Source organism: Mauremys reevesii, linkage group 16, assembly GCF_016161935.1.
Source record: "Mauremys reevesii isolate NIE-2019 linkage group 16, ASM1616193v1, whole genome shotgun sequence".
Taxonomy (NCBI): Eukaryota; Metazoa; Chordata; order Testudines; family Geoemydidae; genus Mauremys; species Mauremys reevesii.
In genome coordinates, this window is record NC_052638.1 from 25,110,213 (window position 1) to 25,136,879 (window position 26,667).

The following is a 26,667-nucleotide window of genomic DNA, read 5'->3' on the forward strand; positions in this document are numbered from 1 at the left end:
CGGGTTATTACTTTCAGACTATCTCTTGAGGACTAACTTGTCAACAAGAAGGATTTATTATATAAGATAAAACGTACTTTATCTTTGTTCTGTTCATTTACAGATCCACTTTAAAATTTTGAGAGGGCACTGTGATACTGTGAGCTCCTGCCATTTCTGCTTTGAAGATACAAAAATTCTTTCTTGCTCTTATGACAGAACAGTGAAACTCTGGGTATGTTATGAATCTAAAACAATTCAATAGTCACGCCATAATAATGTCTAAACCAAGCAAGAAATGTCATATAAGTATGGCGGTTGAGTGAGTCATAAATTGACCTTCTAAACAGCTTTTTATTCAGTCTGTAAAATAACTGAACTGTTTCACAGGTACAATTACAGTGGCAATGCTCCTATTCCATACTTTTAACATATTCTTTGACATTCAGCAGTGCTCCATGTAAGCACCTGGAGATGAATGTTCTTACACACTAGTGAAGGAGAGCTCTACTACAATATTATATAATATGTCAACTCTTTCTGGAAAAAAAACATTCCGTTTTGACTTTTTTCAGTGGGAATGTCATCTTGTGCTGCTTTTATAGTGTTAATGAGTTTTTTTCCTAATTGTCATGTTTTTTCCTCATTAATTGCCTGAACCTAGTCTCTGACTCAACAAAGAACTTAAGTATGTATGTAGACCCTATTGACTTCAGTAGGACTTTGACATGCATTTAAAGTGCTGAATAGCTGTGGACTTAAGCTTAAGAGTTTTGCTGGATCAGCGCTCTAGCTCTTTGAATAAAATACTTCACAACAATGGCTTGTTACACAATTTTTGGTTTCTTTTGATCCGGAGGTTCATTTTGCTCACCATCACATTGTTTGATGTGTACAGTCTTTCTTAGAGAATAGTGGGAATCAAGGGTTATGCACTATAGGCACTAGATTTAGCTATCAGCAAGGGCGTAATGTTTTTTACACTTTTCATGCGTTGCCTTTTGTTTGCAATGAAGTCGAGTCTATCTGTTCTGATGCCCTTAGCCAGTTTTATGAAGTTACCTAGGGTTTCCACAAAATTCCAACCAGATTGGTTACAGCAACCAGGGTTACCTGAACTGAGGCACACAGGAACCCTGGCTGATGTGATGTGAAGGTTATTTATTTCTGTCTGTTCTAAAAGATGGCCCAGATCCTTATTCTTAGATAAGTACTATACCTGACATTCATATGAGCAGCTGACAATTCATTATGCCTGGCATATATGAACTGCTTTGTAACTTGATTCAAACACTTCCTACTGAAGCTGGTATTAAGGGATGGTAATGCCTTAATGTTGTGAATACAGGTGGAGAGGCTATGGTGCTATAAAGAGATCTTTAGTGCTGCACTTTTATCCAGATATCATGCTTAGCTTCCATTATGACACGTTAAGAAATTTTCTAATGAAAGTTTGGGAACAGATGAAGAACAAAGCTTAACTTGGGGTCAGCTCAGGCATCCACAGTGTTCAGCACTTCCATAGTATCCAAGAGACAGGACTCGTTCCATCCTTAGCTCCTCCCATGAAACAACTGAAGAGCCGCTCCCTTTTTGATAGGTTTCAAAGCAAATAATCATGATTACAATGATGATGTTTAAGAAAATATTTGTAGGAGGCAAGACAGTAAATAAATGTGTCCAACCAAGTGGATCGTTAAGATGTTCACAATTTAATGTTGATAATTCCATCACATTATCAAAACTACATACTCACTCCTCATCCTATCATAGAATTGGAATTTGTAAAGTATAGATTCTTCTATTTTTAGTGAAAACCTATGGTATCAAACTTGTATGTCAAGAGATTTAAATCAAAACAAGAAAATAATAAGGTAATTGTGGAATCTTCCTTAAGTAAACTAGATGGAGGGGACACATGAAAGCCTTTTCATTGAAAAGAGAATATAATGTATTGAATATTTTTTCTTCAAGTATGGAAGATTAGTACTGTCTGATGTGACTTGCTTATCTTGGGCATAGTTGTGTAAGAAAATTTTTATTCAGCGCTTCCTGAGATATTATTTTTTGCCAGGAGCTAAGAGAATCTACCTGAATGTTGAGGGCTTCCTTATAAGCAACAAATAAGAGAGACAATGGTTCATTTATCCTGATAACTTACACTTTGTCAGGACAACTTTGATTTCCTTCTTCTGTAGGAGTAGCTGGGCCAGTTAGGATTCATAAAAGACCGGGTTTGATAACAAAGAGCTAGGGAAACTGTCAATTCCACTTTGAAGTCTCTTTGTTTCTTTTGAAGGAGTAGGTATCAAATGTGTATCTAAGAAAGTATTTTGAATTCCTCTTGTGACTAGCAAGTATTTCACTGGCAGTGCACACATCCTTTGGAAAACACAAATTAATAAGGCACAGTACACATGGTCTAAATCAGTGGTTCTCAACCAGAGGCACATGTACCCTGAAGGTATGCAGAGATTCTTCCAGTGGGTACATCAATTCATCTAGATATTTGCCTAGTGCAGGGTTTCCCAAACAGCGGTCGACACTTGTGTAGGGAAAGCCCCTGATGGGCTGGGCCGGTGTGTTTACCTGCCCCGTCCGCAGGTCTGGCTGATCGCGGTTCCCACTGGCCACGGATTGCTGCTCCGGGCCAATGGGAGCTGCTGGAAGCGGTGTGGTTTGAGGGACTTACTGGCTGCTGCTTCCAGCAGCTCCCATTGGCCTGGAGCAGATTAGGGTGACCTGAGGTCCTGGTTTTATACGGACAGTCCCAATATTTGGGGCTTTGTCTTAATATAGGTGCCTATTACCCCCCCCCCCCCACACACACACCTCCCATCCCAATTTTTCACACTTGCTGTCTGGTCACCCTATGAGAGATATGTAGGGTGGGGATAGGACATGAAGGGCCTTGAAAGTGAAACAAGTAACTATGTTTGATGCAATAAAGCTAGGAAGATGATTGCAGCAGAATTCTGAATGGATATGAGCAGGGCCAGATTGCATTTGTCAAGGACAGAGAAAAAAATGTTATAATAAAAGAGACATGAGATGGTCTGAGAGCCTGGATAAATGTTTTAGCTGTGTGGATGGATAGGAAAAGCCGTATTTCAGAGAAGTTATGCAAAAAGAATATGTATAGCTTGGATGTGAGGGCTAGAGAGGACCTTGTGAAATTGGAGGAGAGGCACTCCAGACAGTGACTGTAACAGTGTGTTTAATGAGGTTAGAGATTAAATGGAGATGGGGTGGTAGTTAGAGAGGCAAGTGGGATCAAAGGTGGTTTCTTTAAGATAGGAGAGACTAAAGCATGCTTGCATAGTAAGAAAAAAGAGCTAGAGGAGAGTGAGAGGTTGTGGAGAAGAGAAGGGAGGGGATTAGAGTGTGCACAAGGGAAAGTAGGGGATGGGATGGCATCACAGGGGCAATGGAGGATTTAGAGGAGGAGAGCAGACTAGAAATGTCTGTGAGGGAGAGAAGGAGGAGAAATTTGTATGAGGGGATGAGAAGGTGAGCTAAGCAGAGAGGGAAAGTCAAATTGTGTTTTGTCAATTTCCTCTGGGAAGAAATTTGTGATTCATGGCTCTCATTGTGTTAGGCCCTGTACAAAAAGTGTTCCCTGACTCAGAGAGCTTAAAGTCAAAATATAAGAAAAGAGACAACAGGTGGATACAAACAGACAGTGGAGTAAAAGGACATAATGAGACAATATTGGTCAGCATGTCAGGTGGTGGTCTCAGGACCACGTCAGGTCTCAGGACACCAATATTGATGATTGATTTGTGGAACAGGTGAAAGGTCATTTTTTTCATGGATAAAGGTAATAATCATTCTAATTCTCAGATCAGATGCTACAACTGAGACCAAGTTCACTGATTTAAGATCTTTTATATGTTGTATTTTATCTTTTCAAAATCATTAATCAAGCTCCTTTGGATTTATTTAAGGATGTTGAAAAAGGTGTTCCTGTTCAAGTCTTTGAAGAAGAACACACCGCTCCCATTTCTGAGTGCAGCTTGACTCCTGATAACAAAAGGTGACCTTTCATTTGTAGTTCATATGTAAGTATAAATAGAGAGGAGAAAGTGGTGCTATTTGACTGCTAGGTGTTACATTTTTACAGCAAATGAAAAAAAAAACAGAATGAAACACAGAACAAATAAACTGAGTATTGCTCTGATGCTTCCATATAGATAGTTTGTTAGAGAGGAAATTGAATTAATTTTTTCTAAATACACTGAAATCAGCTCGTTGAAGTACAGAAGTTAAACAAGTACAGATAGAAAAACTGTTATGCTAGTTAGCTTATCTTTGACTATTTAATATTACTTCCATAATGCAGTAAAATTAATGATTGTTTTGGTGTAAACAGATGTGTTTGAAATTAGACACAAAATTATTGGAACAGTATTCTGTTGTTATATTTAGAGCAATAGCATTTACAGAAATGACTATGATGATTACACTACGTAGTTAAAGTTCCAGTCCACTCATTCTAAGCTCAGTATTAGTTTCCTCTCTCAAATCCACAAAAAAGGCATTACCTCAAAACTGGTATGTTAGATCTGAGGCCAAAGTAGAATTTTTCTTCCAAATTTGATGTGAATTGGACAAAAGGTTCCTAAATTATGAGACCCTACAGAAGTTCACTAGCAGCCAAACTGTGTTTGTCACATTGTGGCAAACTCCTCTGACAGAATGAAGGAGAGAAACTTTGGCCAGGTCTATGCTATAGACCTGTATCGGTATAACTGTCACTAAAGGGTTTGAGAAGTCCATACCCTCGAGCGATGTAGTTATTCTGACCTAACCCCCTGTGTAGATAGCAGACAGTCAGATTGCTGGTTCAAGAATGATTTCAATAGTGGGTAGCTATCCCGTAGCTATCCCATAGTTCCCGCAGCCTCCCCCGCCCCTTGGCATTTCCGGGTTGAGATCCCAGTGCCTGATGGGGCAAAAATCATTGTCGCGGGTGGTTCTGGGTACAGCCTCACCCCTCCCTCCCTGAGCAGCAGACAACCGTTTCGCGCCTTTTTTTGCTTGGTGAACTGTGCAGACGCCATAGCACAGCAAGCATGGACCCTGCTCAGCTCCATACCGCAATCGTGAATGTTTTAAACACCTCGCACTCGTGCAGTCTATGGTGAACCAGGACCTTCAATCCGAGGCGAGGAGGAGGCGGATACGGCAGCGGCGATGACAGTGATGAGGACGTAGACACAGAATTCTCTCAAACCGCGGGCCCCTGCGCTTTGGAGATCCTGATGGTAATGGGGCAGATTCTATCCATTGAACGCCGATTTTGGGCCCGGGAAACAAGCACTGACTGGTGGGACCGCGTTGTGTTGCAGATGTGGGCAGATTCCCAGTGGCTGCGCACCGTTCGCATGCGTAAGGGCACTTTCATGGAACTTTGTGACTTGCTTGCCCCTGCCCTGAAACGCCATAATACCAAGATGAGAGCAGCCCTCACAGTAGAGAAGCGAGTGGCGATAGCCCTGTGGAAGCTTGCAACGCCAGACAGCTACTGGTCAGTCGGGAATCAATTTGGAGTTGGAAAATCTACTGTGGGGGCTGCTGTGATGCAAGTAGCCAAAGCAATCACTAAGCTGCTGCTACGAAGGTTGTGACTCTGGGAAACGTGCAGGCCATAGTGGCTGGCTTTGCTGCACTGGGATTCCCTAACTGTGGGGGGGGCGATAGATCGAACCCATATCCCTATCTTGGCACCGCAGCGCCAGGGCACCCAGTACGTAAACCGGAAGGGGTACTTTTCAATGGTGCTGCAAGCACTGGTAGATCACAAGGGACGTTTCACAAACATCCACGTGGGATGGCCAGGAGGGTTCATGGCCTCGCGTCTTCAGAAGCACTACTCTGTTTAAACGGCTGCAGCAAGGGAATTACCCAGACCAGAAAATAACAGTTGGGGATGTTGAAATGCCTGTCGTTATCCTGGGGGACCCAGCCTACCCCTTGATGCCATGGCTCATGAAGCCATACACAGGCAGCCTGGACAGTGGTCAGGATCTGTTCAATTACAGGCTGAGCAAGTGCAGAATGGTGGTGGAATGTGCATTTGGCCATTTAAAGGCGCGCTGGCGGACATTACTGACTCGCTCAGACCTCAGCCAAACCAATGTCCCCTATGTTATTACTGCTTGCTGTATTCTCCACAATCTCTGTGAGAGTAATGGGGAGACCTTTATGGCGGGGTGGGAGGCTGAGGCAAATCACCTGGCCGCTGATTACGCGCAGCCAGACACCAGGGAGATTAGAAGAGCACACCAGGAAGCGGTGCGCATCAGAGAAGCTTTGAAAACGAGCTTCATCAATGGCCAGGGTACAGTTTGACTGCTGTGTTTGTTGATGAACACCCAACCCCCTTGATTGACTCAGTCCCTGTAAGCAACTCCCCCTCCCCCTTCGAGTACAGCTTACTTATGCAAATAAAGCCACTCTCATTTAAAAAGCATGAATTCTTTATTGATTCATTATAAAAAGAGGGAGAGAAGTAAGGGTGTGGTTTGGGAGGAGGATAGGAGGGATGGAGAAGGCCATAAAAATAAAAAATTCACAGTAACGACATCCTTCTGGTTGGGCTGTCCACGGGGGTGGAGTGGGCGGGTGCACGGAGCCTCCCCCCACGTGTTCTTACACGTCTGGGTGAGGAGGATGTGGAACATGGTGAGGGTTGAGGGTGGTTATACAGGGGCTGCAGCGGCACTCTGTGATCCTGCTGCTGTTCCTGAAGCTCCACAAGACGCCGGAGCATGTCAGTTTGATCACGCAGCAGCCCCAGAGTTGCATCCCGCCACCGCTGATCTTCCTGCCGCCACCGCTGATTTTCCTGCCGGTCTTCCTGCCGCCACCTCTCATCTCGGTTGTCCCTCCTGTCCTCACGTTCATCCCTCCTGTCCTCACGTTCACTGGCCTCTTTCCTGTAATTTGAAACCACGTCCTTCCACTCATTCAGATGAGCTCTTTCATTGCGTGTAACTTCTATAATATCCGAGAACATCTCATCTCGCGTCTTCTTTTTCCTCCGCCTTATCAATGCTAGCCTTTGGGATGGAGGAGGGATGTTAGAAAATTTGCAGCTGCATGAGGGAGATAAATATTTAGAAAGATACATTTTACAGAACAATGGTTATACTCTTTCACAGTGAACAGCACTATTCACCTAGCACATGTGATTTCCCTACAAGGTCGCATTTTTCATCTTAATAGTGAGTGCTTGCAGCTCTGGAGTTACGGATCTCACAGACACAGGTCCAGGGATCAGAATTCAGCTTGCATGCGGCCATGGTAAGCCACTCTCTTTCGGCTTCTGTAGTGATTTACCCCTCCCCCCCAACGCATGGCTAATACCACGCTAGCTCCCTGCTAATCAACAACCTTCCCACCCCCCCACCCACTGCGTGTCTGGTAGCTTGGGGAAGATCGCCGGTGACCAAACACAGAAAAGATCATCGGCATTTCACTCCTCCCCTCCCCCCGCTTTGCTACGTGCAGGAAAGTTTTTTTTTTAAGCTGCTGCAGTCCACGAACCCAGTAGAAAAATGGCCACCCCCCTTACTTAAATTCCTGATTTTTAACCAGGTTATCCTGAACGATATCACTTTGCTGAGGATAACAGAACAAGATAAAGAGCGGATGCTTCTTGAATGCCAGCAGTCACCGGGACCATACGCTGCTATGCTTTGCCACGCAATGATACCTGATTACTTGCTACATGCATGGCGTGGTAAAGTGTCCTACCATGGTGGGCGGAACAAGGCTGCCTTGCCCAGAAACCTTCTGCAAAGGCTTCTGGAGTACCTACAGGAGCGCTTCATCGAGATTTCCCTGGAGGATTTCCTCTCAATCCCCGGACATGTTAACAAACTTTTCTAAGTAACTATACTGTCTGCGAATGCATCCCAAGTCCTCAGGGCAAATCAATCATTAAAAAAGGCTTGCTTAAAAAACAATGTTTGCTATTTGCAAAGGTACACTCACCAGAGCTCCCTTCCATGGCGTCATTGTCTGGGATAGTGGCTTGTGAGGGCTGGGAGGACGGTAATTCCGTCAGGGTGATAAAAAGCTCCTGGCTGCTGGGGCTCATGGAGTGCTGTGTGCTCTCTGCTAGGTCTTCCTCCTCATCTTCATCTTCCCTGTCTGCATAATCCTCAGCCATGGCAGAGATTACAACCCCCACCTCGGAATCCACGATCAGGGGTGGGGTACTTGTGGCGCAGCCCCCTAAAATTGCATGCAGCTCAGCATAGAAGCGGCATGTTTTTCGACCTGCCCCGGACCTTCCGTTTGCTTCTTTGGTTTTCTGGTAGGCTTGTCTGAGCTCCTTAACTTTCACTCTGCACTGCACTGAGTCCCTGCTGTGGCCTTTATCCGTCATAGCCTTAGAAATTCTTTCAAATACTTTTTCATTTCGTCTTTTGGAACGCAGTTCTGTTAGCACTGAATCCTCTCCCCAGATAGCGATCAGATCCAGTACCTCCCGTGCAGTCCATGCTGGGGCTCTTTTACGATTCTCAGGAGACTGCATTGTTAACTGTGCTGATGAGCTGTGCGTGGTCACCTGTGCTGATGAGATCTCCACGCTGGGGAAGCAGGAAATGAATTTCAAAAGTTCGCGGGGCTTTTCCTGTCTACCTGGCCAGTGCATCCGAGTTCAGAATGCTGTCCAGAGCGGTCACTGGTGAACTGTGGGATACCGCCCGGAGGCCAATACCGTCGATCAGCGGCCACACTAACCCTAATCCGATATGGTAATACCGATACTAGCGTTACTCCTCTCGTTAGGGAGGAGTACAGAAACCGGTTTAAAGAGCCATTAAAATCGATATAAGGTGCCTTCTAGTGTGGACGGTTGTGGCGTTAAATCGGTTTTACGCTCCTAAAACCGGTTTAAACGCCTAGTGTAGACCAGGCCAAAGTGGATGAACTCATCTTGCCGCCTCCTGTTCCAGTTGTATCATCCCCTCCTTGAGTCTCTTCATTGACTTCCTATCTTTTATTATAGTGAATTCAAACTTCTTTTCCTTACCTTAAAGGTCCAACATAAACTAGCCCCTGCTGTTATGTCTTCTCATTCCCCCTTGTTCTCTATTTTCTTTATCCTCTGCATCTCTTTCTTTTCCTCCCTCTTTTTTGCGCCTTCATTCATGCTAGCCCTACACTTGGAACAGTCTCATGTCTACAAAGCTCCTTCTCTACTTTCAGATCCTTAAAACTCACTTCTTCCAGGAATTCTTCTGATCTTATTCTCATCAACAACTTGTCCTACACTTCTTAAAACTTTCTATTTTAGAACCTGATGCAATGCACATTAAGGAATGGGAACCTTTCATTTGACTTCAGTGAGTGTTAGAGCAAGCTCTTCAGGACACACAACTTTTCTAGATTAGACTGTAAGATCTATGTATTTAGAGATATGTAAATGTTTGTCATTGTATAAATTAATAATAATTTGTAAACTAGCCTATGATCATGGGTTTCTTCTGACACTGGAATTTATATATTCAAAAAAGTTCTGTCTTGTCTGTATTGTTTATCAGCATTCTATATCTCTGCAGTCAACTGTTATAATTTTGTCAGGAGATGCATCTTATCTAAGGTCCTGCCATGGACATTAATCACTACAAGAGCTGTGGAATACACAAACAGTTGAATGTGTAGGTCAAGCAATGTCTCTCAGGGTATTATTCCTGGTTTTGCTATCAGTGGAGCATAGTCTAGATCAATTCCAATCAAGTTGGAAGATTGACAAAAAAAAAATTTAAGTAGTGAAAAAACTTTGGTCACCACACTTTAAATATGCTAATGGTGCCTTTTGCTGTTGCCTGAGTTTTTGAAGATTGCTAAACAGACAAGCAGAGTTTCATAGTTTGTTTCCAGTCAAAAATAGCATTGATACATAAACTAGATATGGCCTTTATGTATTAGATGATGTCTATTGAAGAGCAGAAAATACATTGTCAATTGTCAGAAGATTAATGTATGAAATTCCTTGCCATCTAGGTTCCTTTTATTCTTTTAATATATTTAAAATCCATTTTCATGTTGAACTTGTATAAAATGATATTCAGTGACACTGTAATAAATTGGTCAAAAACTGAACAAGTGAAAAGCCATTATGGTAATAAAGAATAATTATCATGTTCTTTAACATTCAGAATAAATGTATTTCAAATATGTGGGAATGTTTTAAGAAAACCTGTCAGTTTCCAGTAAACGTTATTAAATGGCTTTGTTGTGTAATGTGGCTTTGTATTTGTGCATAGCAAGGTCAGTGGTGTTATGCAGCAATATCAACTCCTGAAAATGCAAATAACTGGCAATGAAGATACTTCACATTCATAACAGCAAACCCACCATAATTGCTTGACATGCATTTTAAAGTTAGTGATAATTAAATAACTTGTAATAGGATGAAATGAAAATGAATAGGCTGTCTGCACTCCAAATTACATAGAAGGCATTCTTTTGTTAATTTCTAGTGCAAAAAATTCCAACTTCTATTTCAAAATTTCCAACTAACTCCTTTTTTTGGCAATAGTTTTTGCAAAAATATAAAAACTAAATATATTTATCTTAAATTGTTGGGAAGTAGGGAGAACAAAATAATTTAACAGAAAACTGAAGGTGTTTGCTTTTCCCCCCACAAAGACAACTTTGTATTGTTTCTACACTAACAGCATTTTAAGTCTGAGTTCTTTTAATGGAAATGTTGATTGTTGTTTTTGTTAATATGCTTAATTTTTAGAGTGATAACATCATCATATGATAAAACAGTAAAGGCTTGGGATATGGAAACAGGAAAAATGCTTGTATGTATTGATTTTTTTCAATGAGTTTAGCTTTTAGCAGAAATTGGTAACATCAAATTCATAAAGATTTTTAAGTTGGAGGTACAATAAAAAATGCAATTCTCACGTTGGGCAGTAATGTGATCTAGTTAGAGTCTGTAGGTTCAGCTGTGAGAGCGATTAACTGTGTGACCTAGGGCAAATGAATTTCTTGATATGCATCAGTTACCTTATCTGTAAAATAATATAAGAATGATTACCTACCCCAGAAGGCTACCTTGATGTTGAATTCATTTAATATTTCTGGCCAATTTTATGACTCAGCTGGCCGGTGCTATCTAATTTTAAATTTCCTGCTAATGCAAAATGTTAAGTAGGTTTAAAAAAATTGAAATACTGTAAATACACATCTATTAGAGTTCATTTAAAATATCAAACAGTAGCAAAAACTATTCCTTCTGAGCCTGTTTACTGATTATAGAAGAACTGGTAAGAAACTATGTCATAACTAATCCCAAAAAGCATGACTTTCAAAACAGTTTATTTTCTTCTTCAGTGGACTGTAGACCAAGAAGGCCTTGTAACTTCATGTAATATTTCATGTGATGGTAAATATGTGGTATCTGGCTTGGACATGGAAAATGCTATATGTGTTACTGATGCAGTAAATGCCACAACGGTGGCATATGTCCAAGGTAAGACTTTAAAACTTCACATTGTTTAGTTCCGTTCTTGAGTCTTGCATCTGATGAGATAATTTTTGATTGCATAAAGAAAGTCATAAAAACTAGATTAATATTAAATTCAAGACCTGTTGGATTCAAACAATCTTTTGTGAGGTTGGGAAACAAACCAATGTGTGAGGAGGGGAAGCAGAATTTAAGAAGACATATCACAGACATGCCCTCCACGTGCCAGTGAATATGGAACATCAGGATTTTATTTCTATAGGATGTTTTTGTCCAGTTACACTTTGTTCAGCTTTGTCAATGTGTATTCAAATGAGTGTGTGCAAGAATCTTAACCAGATGTGTTGGTTAGCATTTTGCATATCACCCTTCCTTTTCTCCCATCTTTTTCCTCTCCTTTTGAAGAGTTTGTTTTCTGTAATAGACTCCTCAGAGGATTTTTAATTCTAGATTTTTTCAGGATCAGTAGATTGGTGTTGTCTGGTGTGAGTGCTGAATTTGAGGTGCACTGATGATGGAATTTATCCCAGTTCACTAGAACTGGTTAAGCTTCCTGCATTACATAAGGCCCATGTAATCCCCTGGGTCTGCACAAGCCTTATGCGCTCTTTAAGTGGTGTAAAAGGGTTTGGATGGGCTCTGTGCATTCTGGGTAAGTTGTATCCCAAGTCCAGTGACATGAGTTAATATTTCCTTTTGTTTTCTTCCCAAAACCTCTGAGATAACTACTATGCTATCATAAAAGCATCAGGAACTGGAGGAAGATGGGATAAGAGATAGATCAATGATAACATTGTGCATAGATAAACATGTAAGACTGAATTCCAGTGGTTGCTTTGCAGTAACCAAGAAGGCTTGTGTATTTTCTCTCCATATGTACATAAACGTATTGTCTTGTCAAACTAAACTAACTACAATTATTTGTTACAAATATCACTTCAGATTGTTACAGTTTTTAACAATCTAATTTACTTTTCACAATTTATTCAATTTTTCTTTTTTTTTTAAATTTCATCTCTTTGGCCTGTAAAAAATCAACGATTTAATATCACTTTGGTTTATAGTCAGTTTCTGGTTTTCATAAATTGGCACAGTAACACATATTTGGGATGCAAACACTGCAAGGGCATGTTTATTTGATTTAAAAGAATATTTCCGTGACTTTGTGTTTGTTTTTAAAAAGTTCATGGAAAATCTTTTATTTGTCTTAGACATTGTAAGAACTTGTTTTTATAAAAACTATGTTGTGGACCAAAATTAGCCTGACAGTGGTTTTGATTTTTAAGCACAATTCCCCTTTGAAAGCAATTTCAGTGCTGAGACTGCAGTCCAGAAAAGCACATCAGTACATGTTTAAGGACTTGATTCTTGGATATGCAGAGCACCTTCAACTCCCATTGAAGCCTTTGGGAGTTGAAGATGCTCACTCAACATGTTGCAGAATCAAACCCTAAACACATGAGCAATCTCATAAATTAAAATATAAACATGTATTTAAGTGCTTTGCTGAAACTGCTTGTTCTTAAAAGTCAGACATACACTACAGCTGAATGTAGTTTCAAGATGGACAACAGCTCCATTATTCTTTAAAGGGACACTGTCAGATCAGAGTTGGTTTACATTGACTTTCATGGAGCTACTTACATGCTTAAAATTTAATCATGTACTTTGCTAGATTAGGGCCTGAAGGCTTAAAAATCAATGGAATGGTGAGCTAGTGGCTTATTTTTAGATTCATTAGCAAAAAAAGAAAAATCTACAAAGCTACTACTCCTTTGAATTTTAAATTTTAATTTAAAGCACAGTATAAGGATATGTTTTAATAAAGTTATTGATCAAAAGACAATATGGCTGAGATTTATCCATAACTGAGGAAAACTTAATGTATCCCATAACTTTTCCAATGCACTCTGTTGCTTTTGCTGGAGTTTATTGTATCCTTTCAACTGAACTGTGTGTTGGGGACTTTTGTGTTGTTATAAAAAAGACCCTTCCATGAGCTTGTTTTGTATACAAACTGGATGATACAGTGGCTAAAAAAAATCCCACATATGATATACTGGATTTTGAGTTGTACCATGTACTTCAAATGTCCTTTAACTTTTTCCAATTTATTACTTTTCATGCAAATTCTAATCCCATAGTTGAGACTATTGCAAATTAATGTTTAGATTAATATGACTTTAATCTATTGATTGAATATGATTTCAACATCTATAGATGTTTATTTGTTGATAGGAAGTATTTACAAAGATAATTGTTTTACTATGTGTCATGAAGTTTTACTGTGTGTCATGTTTACACGTTCTCATTTCAGAATAGCTGACAACTAATATAACAAATACAATGAGGAGTCAATATTTTCATAATAGCATTTCACATTGGTAATATGTTGATAGTAAATATAAGATTTATATTTGCTAGTCTACAGTTTCATAGGACTGTATCAGGGTTCCCTCTCCACTCTGAACTCTGGGGTACAGATGTGGGAACCTGCATGAAAGACCCCTAAGCTTATTTCTACCAGTTTAGGTTAAAAACTTCCCCAAGGCACAAATTCTTCCTTGTCCTTGGACAGTATTGCTGCCACCACTAAATGAGTTAGACAAAGATTCAGGAAAGGGACCACTTGGAGTTCCTGTTTCCCCAAAATATCCCTCCAAGCCCCTTCACACCCCTTCCTGGGGAGGCTTGAGAATAATATACCAACTGATAGGTTAACAAAGTGAGCACAGACCAAATTCCTGGTTTTTATGACACTAAAAATCAATCAGGTTCTTAAAAGAAGAACTTTATTATAAAGAAAAAAGTAAAGGAATCACACCTGCAAAATCAGGATGGAAGGTAACTTTGCAGGGTAATAAAAGATTTAAAACACAGAGGACTCCCCTCTGGACTTAATTTTACAGTTACAAAAAACAGGAATAAAACTCCCTCGTAGCATAGGGAAAATTCACAAGCTAAAATGAAAGATAATCTAACGCATTTCCTTGCTTTACTTACGATTATTGTAATCTTAGATGCTCATTTCAGGTAGGGTTTTAGGAGAGGTTTTTTCCCTGCCTGGTCCCTCTCTCTGTCCCGAGAGAGAGCACACAAAGAGAGCACAAACAAAACCTCCCCACACAGATTTGAAAGGATCTTCTTCTCTTATTGGTCCTTTTGGTCAGGTGCCAACCAGGTTATTTGAGCTTTTTAACCTTACAGGTAAAGAAGGGATTTTATGCTACCCTGAGCTGTACGTTTATCACAGACTGCTTAATGAATCATTCTATTGTATGATATTTCAGTCTAGTATAATTATCCCTCCAGATCCGTGAGGAATGCATGTCGTCAAATTAAATCAGATGTCTGCAAGATTATTGCTTACCTTTTTACTTCAAAATTTCCTTTTGTCTTAGATATAGGCTCTTAATCCTTCTCTCATGTAGTGACAGCATCACAACACCCTTTTCCCTGATTGGAGAATAGGATAGCTGCTGCCTACACTATTCCTCATATTAGCCAAAAATCAGCACTTAAGGAGCAAAGAGTTGTGCCCTCCTCTAAAGAACTAGCATATCAACTTCATGACCTGCCAGGGGTTGCAAATTTGGATTGTCTGCATATAATCTAATTCACTTCTTTCACAGGCAGTTAGCCAGAATGGCTTAGAGTGAGTTAGCTGAAGTCATCAGTGACTATTTTGACATGACATTCTTTCTAGGATATTTAAAAGAATTGTTATAAATTACCAATTAAAATCAGTTTGGAGTACATGTCATGAAATAATGTATTTTTAAAATATGATGTTTGTGCAGGATTCTCACTCTTGGACTCCAGCTCCTAGTGTAAAATAGGAGGAACTATCTCCCCAAGGTCTGATGGTTTTTAAGACAAAAGGTTAGTGGTAAAAGGTAGGGAATCCAAGGCACCACCTCCACTGTTGTTTCATGCCCAAGGTTTAATTGCTTGTTCACATTATTGTTATTGGACTTGTTCTTGTTGCCTGTTGAGGTTGTTCTTTTGGGGTATTCCTAGAGCTGCTTACTCTCCACAAATTAAAATCTTGGCTAGAAGATATCATTAGAGAAGGGGGAATACTGACCTGCTTCTCTGAGGGTATCATTTTATATGATATTCTTATTCACTCAACCTACTTACCTCCTCTCAGAGTTCAGAAGGGAATTTTTTCTTACTTTGATATTTTATTGTCCGACCTTTTGCCAGCTTACATTTTCAAACATTTTGTTTTGTTATTGGCTAATTTTTGTTTGTTTTTTTCCTTCATTTTCTACTTAATCAGGACTGGATGGTTTGAAGGGCAGTAAGTTAGTTCAGGTGTTTTATATGACACCAGTTGGGGAGGAAAGGGGGATTGTGCTCCTACTCACTGCCCTCGGTGGGGAAAAAAACCATCAAGAATTTAAGGAGTTCTGCCTTTCTTGAACTACAGAGCTGAGACCCATACGTGAGAATCCTGAAAATAGCATCTTCAAGGAAGCAGAATTACAAGGTAGGTAATATTCTTGTTTTGGTTTTTATTATAGGTCATCACAGAAGCACAATCACAAGATGTTGTTTTGACCCTGATAACGAGAGAGTCTCTTCAGTATCATCTGATAAGACCATCAAGCTTTGGGATATTATAGCACAATCTACCACTATCACAATTGATGAGTAAGAAAAAATAGTATATCTATAGTAGGCAAGATTTATATGTACTTTTAAAAAGTATCAGTGAAATTTGTGTTACAACTTATACTGGGAAAATGAACAGTAATTATGTAACCAAATAGCATAATACTCATGGAAAGGCTGACTAACATACCATCTAAATACATGTGTAAGTGGGGAATGATCCCGCTATTATGGGGAACTGTCCTGGTTTATACACTACCCCATTGAAATGGGCTAGCGAAAGGATCTGAGTCCTCGCTCCCACTTCCTTTACCAGAGGCCTGCCTGACCTCAAGGGCTCCCCTTCCACTCTCCTGTGTGGCAGAGTCCTCGTAACCCCAACAAGACTAGGCCCAGGATTCCTGGGGGGCTCAACCCCTAACCTTGTTGTGGTCACTTAGGGCAGGGGCTAGGGTGTCCCCACTCCGAGGTGCTCTCTCTGCACTGGACGCTTCCCTGACCCACTGATCATTACATACAGTTCAAAGCAAATACAATTTATTAAACAGCAATCAATTTTTAAAAATAAGGAAAAAATGGGAAAGGCCCAAGGAAAACATATAACGCTGCTCTGTGGCATGGGGACATCACAACCAGCACTCTCTGGAATGTAAGGGAAATTCAGTCTGCTCCTCACAAGTCCCAGGCCCCTTCTGAGCCCCTGGTTGTGCTGTAGGGATGCTGCAGGTCAGACGCTTGCTTTGGCAGTGGCCACGCTCTCAGGATCTAGGTGGCAGGACCCTTCTTCCCAGCGTAGCCCCCACCCTGTCAGGGTTATGATCCCCCTTCAAGTCTGACCTGCAAGGCCTCTTGGCTGGGGGTGTCTCCCTGCACTGGGCCTGCTGCCCAGGGTCCCCCTTGCTCTCGCCAGCTGCTCACTGCACCCGGCTGCAGACTGCTCCAGCCCCAGCTCCACTCTGCCTCAGCACTGCTGCTGCTGCTCTGCCTCCAGCTCTCTGGGCTGCTTTTCTGGCCCCCTTGCCTCTGGTTACTGCAGCTCTGCTCCCAGCATAGGTCTGCTCTTTGGGCTGCTTCTGTGACTCTGCTCCCAGCACTGGCCTGCTTCCTGGGCTGCTTTTCTGGCCCCTTTGGATCTGGCACAGCTCTGCTGCCCAGCTCAGCTTGGGCTCCTGCATTCTCCTTAGCTCGGTCCCACGCTGTCGACCCAGGCAATTCCAGTTCACCAGGAGGACGGACCCCCCTGGCCTCTTGACTCCCTGATTAGCCTCCCCGTCCTGTCAGTCACGCCGACCTGGAGCATTGGCCTCTCCCCATTGTTCCTGGGGACTGTCCTGATTTCCCATCGATCCTTCCCCTTTCTTTTGGTACTGGGAGCTAGCCAACCAAAACACCCCCACTGAGTTTTAGTAAGGGGAGAATAGTTCACTTACACATGGAAAGGTTAAATAATATGCTATATACAAGCTTCTTGATGTGAATGATAGATGAGCTGCATCTGTCCATCTGTAAGCATTAACTAAAGCTAATCATCATAGTTTCTAGAACAATAGCATGGGGAATGTGCTGTTGAACTGGAAGCTAGTTGCTGATGTTTCTCAGGACTAGCAACACTAGATAATAACATTAACAAATGTGAAGAAGATGAAACACTATTTAGCATGATACAGGTCTCAAAAAGGACTGCAAAATGGAACATATACATAGTACAGGATATATTTTTGGAGAAGGATAGGTCTTGATCTGAGTGTGGAATCAGAGTAAACTTATCTGGAGAGAAAACTCACAGCTGGTAATTCACAATCTAGAGTTGATGGCTTATGAATCTGAAACTCAGGTGGAACCAAAAGGTCAAATCTTGAGAGGTTCAAACTGTCCCTTCATCATTCTGAGGTGAATAGATTGACTTCTGTGCACTGGCTGGAGGCATTTCAGATGAGAACATAACACCTGACATCCATTCTGATCATAGTGACTGTGAAGTTCCTATAGCACTATTCTTAATATTAGGGATTTCCCTGATATCCAGGCCACCTTTCTGTTATTGAGTGTGTTGCTGCATTTTATTGGTGTATGTGCATGTATCCTGATCCTGAGAGAAGCCCCCACAACTCCCACTGAAGTCAATAATACATGAAAATCCTTATATAAAGATAGAATGCTATTGTCTGTGTAAGAAGGGAGTATGCAACAAATGAAGGTATCAGATGAGCTACTGAAAAACATTAACAATGTCGTTAAACAAATTCAGTGCTTCTGGTTTTAAATCATAAAAGCATTAATCATAAATTGTATAAAAAAGTACTATTAAAGTTACCCTTAAAAGGATTAGGAATTTACTTAGAATGGGAGACACAGAGCTGGAACATTTTACTAATCCTTCTTTTAAATTGCAATGGATATAGCATTGTTTCCTGCAGAGATGCTTGTAATCCCTTCCCCATTGCGGATTGCAGGAATTGCTAAAGTCCTTTCAGGTTCTGGAACTTTGAGATTTCTTTCTTGAAGTCCACCCCCTGTTCTCAAAATTAGAGTTCATTCTAGAATTCAAATCACTATATAGTTTCATGACATATATAGAGGGAGATGGATACTGTTTATTTGAAGGCATCCATAGCTCACCCTTCAATGTTGGCTTTTAATTAAACTTGTGTGTAGTGTAGTAATCAGAGGATTTTTTGTTACCCTGTGGGTGACAAGATGCAGGTGATAAGCTGTACTTAAAACTCGGTTAGTACTCAATCCTGTGAGATGTTAAACACTCTGACCACATCCAGAAAAGCACTTAATCACATGCTTAACCTTTGGCAAATGAGCAGTCCCAGTGACTTTTACAGAACTACTCAGATGATAAAAGCTAAGAATGCGCTTAAGTGCTTCACTAGATGGGGCCAGAGTGCTCAGACCTTGCAAGATCAAGCCCTTACAGCATTCTAATAGCTTTGAAAATCACAGTATCCTGGTGCAGTCATTTTCATTTGTATTTCAGGGCACACACCAATGTCATCTCAGACTGCTGCTTTACCATAGATGGTCATTACTTGTGCACAGCATCTTGGGACAAAACCTTAAAAATATGGGATATAAAAACAGGGGAGTTTCGTTATCATGGACCTATTTGCTTAAACCAAGGTCATGAAGGTTCTGTTAGTTCCTGTGTTTTTAGCAAAGATGGTGAGTTATGTTAAATACCATTATACACATCTTTAAGTATATACATGTAGGACATTTCAGATAAGTCAGAGGGGTCACATGCCAACCATATGACTAATTTATTTCTCAATTCCAAAATTAAATGGTTTTTCATTCTGATTAAATGGCTACACACATAATGTAAGTAAATTGAAACTGATGGTCTGTATTTTGCTTTACTCAGACATCTGAAATGCTGCTTAATTGATATAATTAAAGATTTTCTGTAAAAAGATCATGATTGAGAGAATATAGTAGAAACAAACTACTGAGCCACCTCATGGACTGAACGCTTGCTATTACTCACCTGGTATTAGTTAATGGTTGTAGGGCACTCTGAAAATATAAAGCACTATATACAGTATAAGGATATATATTATTATTGTTAAGTATATTGAATGAGAGAGAGGATGTCACTGTATCTTTAGTCAGTACCTCCAGGAGTAAAGTTTCTGCATGATTCAATTAACATTTTCCAATAATGTGATATTTCAAAAAAACATCTTTGTGATATTTTGTGAGATACAGTAGAAGAGCACTATGACTCCTCTGTATAAAATGGTTGATATTTTAATACTTTTGTATCCCAGGTAATAACTGTGTCCTGGACTAAATAATCTCTGAAGCTGAAGCTTAGATGTTAATTTGCCTGTGATATTGCTATTGCAAAGTTAATGAAAACACCATCAACTTGTTATATTGAAATGGCATCTAGCTTCTTTGCTGTGCTTGGCTACTACAAATCTTTATGCCTTCATTGGCTCTCAGAACTTCCCATCTTTATACCCATAACAAACATGGCCTTTTAAAGTACTGACCCCTCTTCACCTTGTGATCCCATCTAAACCCAGTCTTCTCGGTTCAGTGACTTCAATCCTAAACTACACACTTTGGGGGGAAAAAATTCTGGGAATGAAAACGTTGAAGGTGGTAGTACCAAGTAGTTTGGCAGTAGCATTCATAGGGATAGTAGCTAACTTGCAGATAGACCTCTAAATATTGGTGTTTGGAAGTATCACCTCTAGTTCAAAAATCTTTATTGTGGTTCATTCTGTTCAAAGCTAATCTGATAGGGAGAACATTACAAGAAAGTTTTCTTGACATTTTCCCACTATCTCTGCCCCATGTTAGAAGAATATGCTCTACTTTGGAGTTAAGGAAATAGATTTACCTCAGGAAAGGTTTTGGAGAAGCTCCTAATGCAGCCGTGGGCAAACTTTTTGGCCCGAGGGCCACATCTGGGTGGGGAAATTGCTTGCAGGGCCATGAATGTAGGGCTGGGGCAGGGGGTTGGGGTGCAAGAGGGAGTGCAGTGTGCAGAAAGGGATTTGGGGCAAGGGGTTGGGGCAGATGTGGGGTGCGGGGTGTATGCGGGGGCTCGGGAAAGGGAGTTGGGTGCAGAAGGGGGTGCACAGTGCAGGAGGAGGCTCAGGGCAGTGGTGCAGGAAGGGGTACGGAGTGTGGGAGGGGGTTGGGGTGCAGGAGGAGTTCGGGGTGCAGGCTCCAGCCCAGTGCTGCTTACCTGGAGCGGCTCTGGGGTGGCAGCGGCGCACACCGGGGCCAGGGCAGGCTCCCTGCCTGTCTGGCCTGGCCCTGCGCTGCTCCCGGCACCATATCCCTGCGGCCCTTGGGGAGGGGGGCCAGAGGGCTCTGCGTGGTGCCCTTGCATGTGGGTATCTTCCTTGAAGCTCCCATTGGCCGCGGTTCCCTGTTCCCAGCCAATGGGAGCTTTGGGGGTGGTACCCGCAGGCAAGGGCAGTGAGCAAAGCCCTCTGCCCCCCCCTCCCCTAGGGGTTGCAGGGATGTGGTGCTGGACGCTTCCTGGAGCAGCGCAGGGCCCGCGGCACCACAGGGATTGCAGTCTGTCATAGTTTGCCCACCTCTGTCCTAGTGAATGAAGTGTAATTTAGCCACTGGTTCTCAACTGCAGCAAGTACTAAACTTACCAGTAAAAGAAAAGCTATAGTAATGAATAAATGTAGTTGTTTTGCTAGCCAAAGCTTAGTAATTTTAAAAATAAGTTTTTGCTATTTTAACTCTTTTAAAATAAAATGTCTCATCAAATTTCATGTCATCAGCATTTTCTTTTACTTTGTAAGCTCCGTTGTATTTTTGATAACTGAATTTTATGCCTATGTTTATACTCATTTAAAAAATCCAGGGACTTTCATTACCTTATAGATTCATAGATTCTAGAACTGGAAGGGACCTCGAGAGCTCATCGAGTCCAGTCCCCTGCCCTCATGGCAGGACCAAATACTGTCTGGACCATCCCTGATAGACATTTATCTAACCTAATCTTAAATATCTCCAGAGATGGAGATTCCACAACCTCCCTAGGCAATTTATTCCAGTGTTTAACCACCCTGACAGTTAGGAACTTTTTCCTAATGTCCAACGTAAACCTCCCTTGCTGCAGTTTAAGCCCATTGCTTCTTGTTCTATCCTTAGAGGCTAAGGTGAACAGGTTTTCTCCCTCCTCCTTATGACACCCTTTTAGATACCTGAAAACTGCTATCATGTCCCCTCTCAGTCTTCTCTTTTCCAAACTAAACAAACCCAATTCTTTCAGCCTTCCTTCATACCTTACTAGAGCATAACAAATACCAGTGCATTATTTAAATTCTGTTAACAGTCTGACTCAAGTCTGGATGGGGCTTATTCTGTTAGTCTGTATGAAAAAATCCAGAGAAATAATATGGCATCTAATTTTGTATTTTAGCATCTCTTCTAGTGTCTGGAGCATATGACAAAACTATAGCTCTGTGGGATGCAGGAGCAGGATATAAAAAGCTAGCGTTAAAGGTACTAAATTCCTATTTGCTCACTAGTTTAGTGAGAAGCTATACAAATGTACAGCTAGTATGAGTATTGTGTATCTTGGTAGTCCATCGATCCGATGATGACAAATACATTAACTGACGTGTGTCTTTTTCTCTCTCTTCCCCGCACCCTAACACTCATAGACATAGACAAGAATCTGTCATGTACTGTATGTGACTTTATTTTCCTGGAGACAATTTATTCTTTTATAATTACCGACTATTTTCTTTGTCAGGTGTGTTATTAACATACTACTAGATTTCTATCTTACTGCATCAGCTATGTTAGTAACTGCATTGTGTAGAACAGCATATTTACCTTGGAAGATCATGACTTTCCCCCAGTAAGAGACTGGTCAGTGTGTGTATAAATTAAAAAATGCTATACCCTTTTGTATGTATGTATGTATCTATATAATATAATCGTCTACATTAAAAAAAATGTTAAGATCACAAAGGAGATGCACTCAAAAGTCAGGAAATGCTGAAGTTAAGGTTGTCCATTCAACTTTAACTCTGCTCCCCATTCATATGTATTATAATACATCTTTAGTTAGAGGTGCATGCTTAACCACTCTCTTATTCAGTATTCGGGGTAGATGGTGCTTAGTAAATGAGTCAGCTCCCAGCTGTGTGATAGTTACTTTATCCTCATCACTCAGTGTTAGCCCTTGTTCCTCATTCACTCCACACAGTACGACTGCCTCATACCTGAGGCAACAAGGTGGTACATCTGTGGAGGAATTACATTATGGTACATGGGAGCTAGTAAGTTTAGGTACAAATTTTCAAAGGCCCTCCAAAATGTACCATTAAAATTTGATTATTGACTTGAAATGACCAGATGTTAACTGTGGACATGATGGATTTTACCTTTTAAGAGTACAGCTCTTAATTTCATGCTCTGATATGATGTCCTTAATCCAGTTTTGGTGACATTAAGGTTGGTCTGCTGCCATGTGCTGTACATTGACTGCCAAAGAAACACACTCCTTGCTTGTAGCAAGTGAAGAATACAGTAGCTGCACAGTTACTGTGGGAGGTCAGAGAGATTCAGGGTATTTGTTGCTCTAGTCACTGCAGTTTGCTGGCTGGCTGGTGCAAGAACTGAGTTTAAGGTTTTATTTTGAATGGTAAGCTGTATCATTTTCAAAAGGCCTCAGAGACAGTGACTGAAACTTACAGGTGCCTTCCTTGTGCTCGGGTTCCCATTTTGGAACTGTAAATGAGAAAAGATCAGTATTATAAATCTGAATAAAATTCTGATGACAAAAAACATCAGTGAACTACCTTAATTGCTGAAAAAGACATTTAGCTAAAACATTTACCTTCAGAATTTTGTTTCTTCAGTCCTATTCTTTTTGTTCATCTCACTTGGAACTGACTCTTTGGTTTTAAAGAACTCACTCTGAACCCAGAATCTAAAATAAGAATTATCCTTGTTGCAAGTGATTGGGTGTGGAAGAGAGCTTGAGAGGACCGATTATCATCGCCACAAGGACTGCTTTTGATATGGAAGTTACTGTTATGATCTAGAGTATGATTCAATAAGTCAGTCACTTCCAATGTTATTTAGGTATCTGATATTAGTGTCCAATGCATTTAGGTTTTAAAACCTTTCAGTAGAACCTAGCAGTGAATTTAGAATATTAGTGGTGTTGACAGTAAGGCTATTTTTTTGTACCTCTGGCATACTTATAATCCCATCTTTTCAAATCTGTGTGTGCAAGATGTGCTTGTATTATTTACACATGCAGGTACTATGACTGTATGCACAATAATAGTAATTTTACATGCAATTTTGTAAAGTTCAGCCACAATATGCATAAAGTTGGGCCATAATATTGGTTTGATGGAGGTTGGGTAAAAATTCATTGAAGCTGGTGGGTGTGATAACTGCCATTCATTCAGGATAAATCTAAGGAGCAGGTAAGCTCCTTTTTGGAGTAAGATAGTTGAAACAATAGGAGCACCACCCCAAAACACAGGTCAAATGCAAGGCTAGTCAGGAACTGAGCTATGTGGGAGGAGGGTATGGGGAGAAGGGTGGGTCTCTGGGTATTGTTTGATGTAGATGTGCACATCTGTGGGCAGAAGCAGGCAGAGAGAAGCAGCCAAAAAGCCAAGCAAACAGCAAGAGAAGCCCTGGAAATGTTGCTGGGAAAGAAAGCAAGGAAAGGAAGTTTATTGGGTAGAGTGCAAGCTGAAAAGAAGCTTTGAACACAGAGCAAAGAAACTGTCTCCTGTTGTTTGATACCCACTGTGTTCAGGGAAACAAGGACTTTGTGAACATGCTTTGTAAATGAAAACGATTGCATCAAAGAAATACATGACTCTAAAATGGCAAATTTACCATATATCCTATTAAATACGTCTTTGCCTTTCTCCTTGTATTTTAGAAAATATGAATGTGTTTCTTTTTGATAAATGTTAATGCATACTTTTCCTATGTGAAGTTTGTCTATCAAAATGAAAAACATCCTTTTTTTGAACTCGAGGAGTTTTCTCATTAATTCTATTAATTTTTTAATACACTCATTGTGTGGGTTACTTCTTCATTTTTGGTTTTAGCTTGATTCTCTTCTTGTTGTAGCAGCCCACCCAATGCAACTGGCTGCCTTCTGAATCATCTCCCTTCCCTTGAAGTGGGGGAAAGGCTGGTGGCTGCCCTCAAAGCTCTTCCCCCTTGCCATCTGACCCACATCTTCAAACTGCTCTACACTATGTGCACTAGAAAACAACTCTCTCCGTGTCTTCTTTTCTCCGTCTCTCCCTCCTTCCCTCTCTCTCTCTCTATATATTTAGCTAAATTATTTTAAAATGTAGAAAGGAAAACACACAATCAATCAATCAATCAATCACAAACACACACAAGGAGGACTGGAACCAAAAATAACTACCACACTATCTGCCAGCACTGCATCCACCAGAACTACAATTCTAACTGAGATGCTGCTGTTACACAAATCCTGGATAGAGGATCAGGCCATGTCAAGTATATGTAGAAAAAGATTAACCTAATAGCAGTTGTTCTTCTGACCAGGGACGAGTGAGCATGCACAGAGATTTTGCTTACTGTAGAAAGGGCTGCCAGAATGGATTTGTGGTGAAGACAGCTATTTCCTTTATTATAAAAGTAATAAAGTTATTACGTTTGGTCTACAGTTACAATTTGCTTTGCTCCAGGGCCATGGAGACTGGGTGATGGATGTTGCAGTTAGCAACAACAAGAAATGGATCCTTTCTTCCTCAAAGGTAACAACTAACTTACAGATGTGGTATAGGAAGCTAATTTGGAAACAGATTTCACTATATATTTCAATCTTTATTTTAGAAAAATTATAATTTAGTGTATCAGTTGACTCAGTCTTTCATTTTTAGTTTTATGATTAGTTGAAAAGCAATTACAGAAAATATTAAAAGGCATTTTATATGTAGGTGTACATGTTTGGTGTGACCCATAAACTCAGTTTCTAAGATTATTAAATATTTGTGGTAAGTAAAACACATTTTTGTTTTTAAAGTAATGACAGATTTAAAAAGAATGCCCATCTCTTATTCAAGAAGTTTTCCTGGCTTATAAATAGAGTTATTTGTGCTTTGTGCAACTGATGAGGCCTTTATCCATTGGACAAATACTGTAGCTTGCTGTGGTGCTTGACCAGTGATAACATGTAAATACATGTCCTAATTGTAGTTTCTGACTTTTAGGATGCTACTTTGAGATTATGGAACATTGAAAAGGCTGATCATGTTCATGCGGCAATAGAAAGCAGAAATACAAGAGGCTCAAAAATAGCTCAAGTAAGCATTATGTGGAGTTACAGCTGATGGGTCTGTCCTTTTAGTCTCCAAGTTATACCTCACTCTGTTCAAAATCAAAATATGAATGGCTGAAGAGACATTGTCAACAAGATTGCTGGGTTCAAAAATTGATTTACCTTATTTTTCTCTTTTGTTCGCAAAATTCATGTAATTATTTATATGCGAGTTGGGGAGGGAGAAGAGGGAATTTCAGAACAAATGCATCAATGCTTTTCTTTCTTTTTTTTAAAAAGTATTTGGTAAGGATGCAGAAGTTCATGTAAAGATGCCATTGTATTTTTAGAAACAATAGCAAACCAAATAAAACATTTTTAAAGTAAAAAAATCCTTTGGCTTCCAAACCTGATGCTTAGTAGTATGATTGGGTGCATACAATACTGCTGGCCTCAGGCAGTGGTATTCATGCACTTATGGGCATTTTTGGCTCCCTAGTAAACATAAAAAATATTGAGTTTACAAAAGAAGGAAGAGAAAATGTATGAAATCACTGCCAGACGTTAAGAGGAGGGGGAAGGGAGAAATTTTGATGACAATTCAGTTTTAATTCCAATTAAAAAATTTGTTCTAAACCATGTGAGATTGGGAAAGGGAAACCATCTTTATTTGTTTTGTAAAACTCATCACACCTCCAGTGCTGTATAAACTACTACTAATAAATTTGCTAAGGCAATATATCAAACTACAAAAATATACTAGTAAATTTAGGAAAACTTCCTGCACAATGACTGAATG

At 40.4% G+C, this 26,667-nt stretch overlaps 1 protein-coding gene across 2 annotated transcripts in view; it reads left to right on the forward strand.

Annotated features, from left to right (window-relative positions):
* The window catches only part of WDR88 (WD repeat domain 88), a 30,365-nt gene that overhangs the window by 2,207 nt on the left and 1,491 nt on the right, over positions 1-26,667 (forward strand). Inside the window, exons 2-10 of one of the 2 annotated variants that reach the window (XM_039503438.1) lie at positions 104-214; positions 3,927-4,015; positions 10,748-10,811; positions 11,347-11,485; positions 16,009-16,138; positions 19,086-19,270; positions 22,011-22,093; positions 25,297-25,365; positions 25,822-25,914. In XM_039503438.1, the coding sequence (XP_039359372.1) occupies positions 104-214; positions 3,927-4,015; positions 10,748-10,811; positions 11,347-11,485; positions 16,009-16,138; positions 19,086-19,270; positions 22,011-22,093; positions 25,297-25,365; positions 25,822-25,914 (963 nt within the window). The remainder of the gene's footprint in view (positions 1-103; positions 215-3,926; positions 4,016-10,747; positions 10,812-11,346; positions 11,486-16,008; positions 16,139-19,085; positions 19,271-22,010; positions 22,094-25,296; positions 25,366-25,821; positions 25,915-26,667) is intronic. The other variant, XM_039503439.1, reaches the window with a different exon arrangement.